Source organism: Sebastes fasciatus, chromosome 2 (genome assembly GCF_043250625.1).
Source record: "Sebastes fasciatus isolate fSebFas1 chromosome 2, fSebFas1.pri, whole genome shotgun sequence".
Classification (NCBI taxonomy): Eukaryota; Metazoa; Chordata; class Actinopteri; order Perciformes; family Sebastidae; genus Sebastes; species Sebastes fasciatus.
In genome coordinates this window covers 42,393,806-42,397,878 of record NC_133796.1, presented here as the reverse complement: position 1 = coordinate 42,397,878, position 4,073 = coordinate 42,393,806, and the positions used below count along the sequence as shown (strand labels likewise).

Genomic DNA, 4,073 nt, shown 5'->3' with positions numbered 1-4,073 from the left:
CGCATCGTTCCTCTCCTCAAACATTGTGTCCACTAATTGATCATTAATGTTTGGTTCATTGACTGAAATTGACTTTATTGATCTGTGTTTCCAGATGGATTTCATCTCTCCGTGTTCCACCAGAAGTGAGAACAGTGATGGTTCCTCCTGCAGCCACACAGATGGTCAGTTCTGTCACTCCTATTATATATATACAGTATATATATAATCAGGAGCTGTCTCACTTTTCATTTGACCAGTTTCTGTTTTAATATGATTCATTTCTGATGTCGTGTTTGTACTTAAATACTTTCTCTTTTAATGTTACTATTCTTCTTTGATTTGACCAATTTTTCCTTTTTAAATATGACTATTCTTAATTAATATCACAAATTTGTCTTTTAATATACTGTAATTTAAAGTAACTTGCCGCTCCTTTGAAAAACTCTTGCGTTTCACTCTCAGCTTTCTGCTTTCTCCTTTAACCCTTTAAAAACGGACCTCTGTTTGCATTATTCTGTTTAAATTGATGTAAAATAAAAACCATAATAGGTAGAGCGTTCATTCTTTTTCCAGCGGAAAGCTAAGGCTGCCATCTTTCGAGTCATCATGTTGAATGCTCGTGATGACGTAATTACGTTACATATGGGACAAAACGCAGTGACAATGCGCGGTGGTGCCAGATTTCCCCGTAGATCGCTGTTTGCATGATGCCTTTTAAATCCATTCCATTCATTGTTTTTGCAGTGGAAAGCTAAGGCTTCTGTCTTTTGCAACATCATGTTGTATGCTTGTGATGACGTCATTACGTTACGTTACATGCGTAACAAAACTATCAAACCGCCTTTGCAGTTGTTCTGCCTATAAAAATTGTGTTCATGTTTCTACATTTAGAAATCTTTTGGATCAATATGTTTTGTGTGTTTATTTAGTAACATTTTATGTTAAAAACATCAGATTTTTGTGTCTTTTGTTTATTTATGACACAATTTCTTTACTTTTGTCAATTATTATAGTTTATTGGCTGACATAACCTTTTAGCTTAGGTTGTAGGGCTACAGCTCTTAGGGATATAAAGCAATTTAAGATACTCCTAATGACATCACAATAAGAAAAACTACCAATTTAGGGACTGGTGGACCATTTCTATTGCAGTTCAAATGTAGATTTTGTCTACATTCTCTTTTAAAATGACCCCCTCTGGCCAACAAACTAATGTTGTCTGTTTCTTTTCTCGCAGATTCCAGCAGCAGTAAACCGTCGCTCATTTCCAGTTTGGACTGTTTGTCCAGCATCGTAGAGCGGATCAGCACAGATCCAGCTGTGGCCCCTCCGGGTGACAGCGTAGTCCCCCGGGGCCCCGAATCCCCTCAGAACAGCCCTGCGGGCTCCAGTTCCTCTGCTGAGCCCAACAGCATCTACGAGCTGCTCTGAACCTGACGGAGCCGACGACTCCTATTCCACAAAACGCCAAAAAATAACAACTTTATTTTCCTGAAGTTTGAGTCCAGTTTTGAACATTTGAAGACGGCTGGCACATTTTCCTGACTGACTTCTGCTGCAGATACAGTTTATAACTGAGGACCATTTTATACATCTGTATATAAGAGCTGCTTGTTCATACCACACACACACACACACACACACACACACACACACACACACACACACACACACACACACACACACACACACACTAAAGGAATGCTGCGATTGTTGTGTCATATGTTTCTATATAATATTTATGAGTGAATGACATTTTAATAAAGAAATATTTATATTCAGTAAAATCCTTCAATGGCTTTCATTTAGTCTAAATGACAGATAGGTGAACAGACAGACAGGTGAACAGACAGACAGGTGGACTGACAGACAGGTGAACAGACAGACAGGTAAACAGACAGACATGTGGACAGACAGACAGGTAAACAGACAGACAAGTAAAGAGACGGACAAGTAAAGAGACGGACAAGTAAACAGGCAGACAAGTGAACAGACAGACAGACAGACAGGTGAACAGACAGACAAGTAAACAGGCAGACAGGTAAACAGACAGACAGGTGAACAGACAGACAGGTAAACAGACAGATAGGTAAACAGACAGACAGGTAAACAGATAGAGAGGTGAACAGACAGACAGGTTAACAGATAGAGAGGTGAACAGACAGACAGGTAAACAGACAGGTGAACAGACAGACAGGTGAACAGACAGACAAGTAAACAGGCAGACAGGTAAACAGACAGACAGGTGAACAGACAGACAGGTAAACAGACAGATAGGTAAACAGACAGACAGGTAAACAGATAGAGAGGTGAACAGACAGACAGGTTAACAGATAGAGAGGTGAACAGACAGACAGGTAAACAGACAGGTGAACAGACAGACAGGTGAACAGACAGACAAGTAAACAGGCAGACAGGTAAACAGACAGACAGGTGAACAGACAGACAGGTGAACAGGCAGACAGGTAAACAGACAGACAGGTGAACAGACAGACAGGTGAACAGACAGACAGGTAAACAGACAGATAGGTAAACAGACAGACAGGTTAACAGACAGACAAGTAAACAGGCTGACAGGTGAACAGACAGACAGGTGAACAGACAGACAGGTAAACAGACAGACAGGTTAACAGATAGAGAGGTGAACAGACAGACAGGTAAACAGACAGGTGAACAGACAGACAGGTGAACAGGCAGACAGGTGAACAAACAGACACGTGAACAGACAGACAGGTAAACAGACAGACAGGTGAACAGACAGACACGTGAACAGACAGACAGGTGAACAGACAGACAGGTGAACAGGCAGACAGGTGAACAGACAGACAGGTGAACAGACAGACAGGTGAACAGGCAGACAGGTGAACAGACAGACAGGTGAACAGGCAGATAGGTGAACAGGCAGACAGGTGAACAGACAGACACGTGAACAGACAGACAGGTGAACAGACAGACAGTTGAACATTTACTTTGATGGGACTTGAAATGTAGCGAAGTAGGCTTGTAATAAAAAAGTACTCATGTACACGTAAAATTACTGTTTTTAAAGGATACCTTTAAAAAGTAGAAGTACACTAAACCGTGTACTACAAAGACTGTGATTATGTTACTTTCACCCCTGATTTGTGCAATTGACTGCAAAACATTTTAGAAGTAGACTGTTAATATGGAATTGCATGTAGGCTGAACAATATGGAGGACGGAACCTGCCAAAATAAAAAAAATAAATGAATAAATAAATAAATGACTGAATATATAAATAATGTCATTAAGTGTAGCAAATAATAATTATTAAATACATGTAGCCATTAATTAATTTATCAAATGTGACAGAACTTGATATTTCTGTTTTAATTTGCTTCTTTGTTTATTTTTGTATTTATTCCATTATATATTTAGTCTTTGGTTTAATTTTCCCTTTTGTTTATGTATTTATATTTATTAATTTTTAGATGCATTTTTTTCATATTTATTTTTAAATGCATGTATTTATTTATGTATTGGTGCATTTATTTATTTATGCACGATTTTCCCTTTGCATTTCATGCAGAAAAACTGCACCAAATAAATAAATACATGCAAAAATACATAAATAAATACATGCATAAAGAATAAATACATAAATGTGTACAGAAAATAAATCAAAAATAATTACAAAGATTAATGCAAAAATACATAAATAAATACATGCATTTAAGAATAAATTAAAAAAAATAATAAAGAAAATAAATCAAAAATAATTACAAAGATTAATGCATAAAATAAATACACAAATACATAAAAGGGAAAAATAAACCAGAGAGTAAATAAACAAGGGAATTATTACAAAGATAAATAAAGAAGTAAATTGAAACAGAAATATCAATTTATGACACATTCTTTTTTATCAATTAATTGATTAATGGCTACATTTATTTTTAATATTATTTTTGCTACATTTAATGATAGATTTATTTATTTATCAAGTCATTTATTTATTATCATTCGTTTATTTTTGGCAGGTCCTGTCCTCAAATAGTAGGCTATTTTTTAAAATATCATTCCTTTCAGATGCAGGTTTGTTAAACAGTCAAAAAATACAATTTAACAGC

The 4,073-nt window shown here is 36.4% G+C and overlaps 1 protein-coding gene across 1 annotated transcript in view; it reads left to right on the top strand.

Annotated features, from left to right (window-relative positions):
- Nucleotides 1-1,649, top strand: part of LOC141760910 (myoblast determination protein 1 homolog) — a 3,463-nt gene extending 1,814 nt beyond the window's left edge. The window contains exons 2-3 of the mRNA XM_074624023.1: nucleotides 95-164; nucleotides 1,220-1,649. Coding sequence (XP_074480124.1) covers nucleotides 95-164; nucleotides 1,220-1,413 — 264 coding nt within the window. The 3' untranslated portion in view covers nucleotides 1,414-1,649. The remainder of the gene's footprint in view (nucleotides 1-94; nucleotides 165-1,219) is intronic.
- The last annotated feature ends 2,424 nt before the right edge of the window (nucleotides 1,650-4,073 follow it).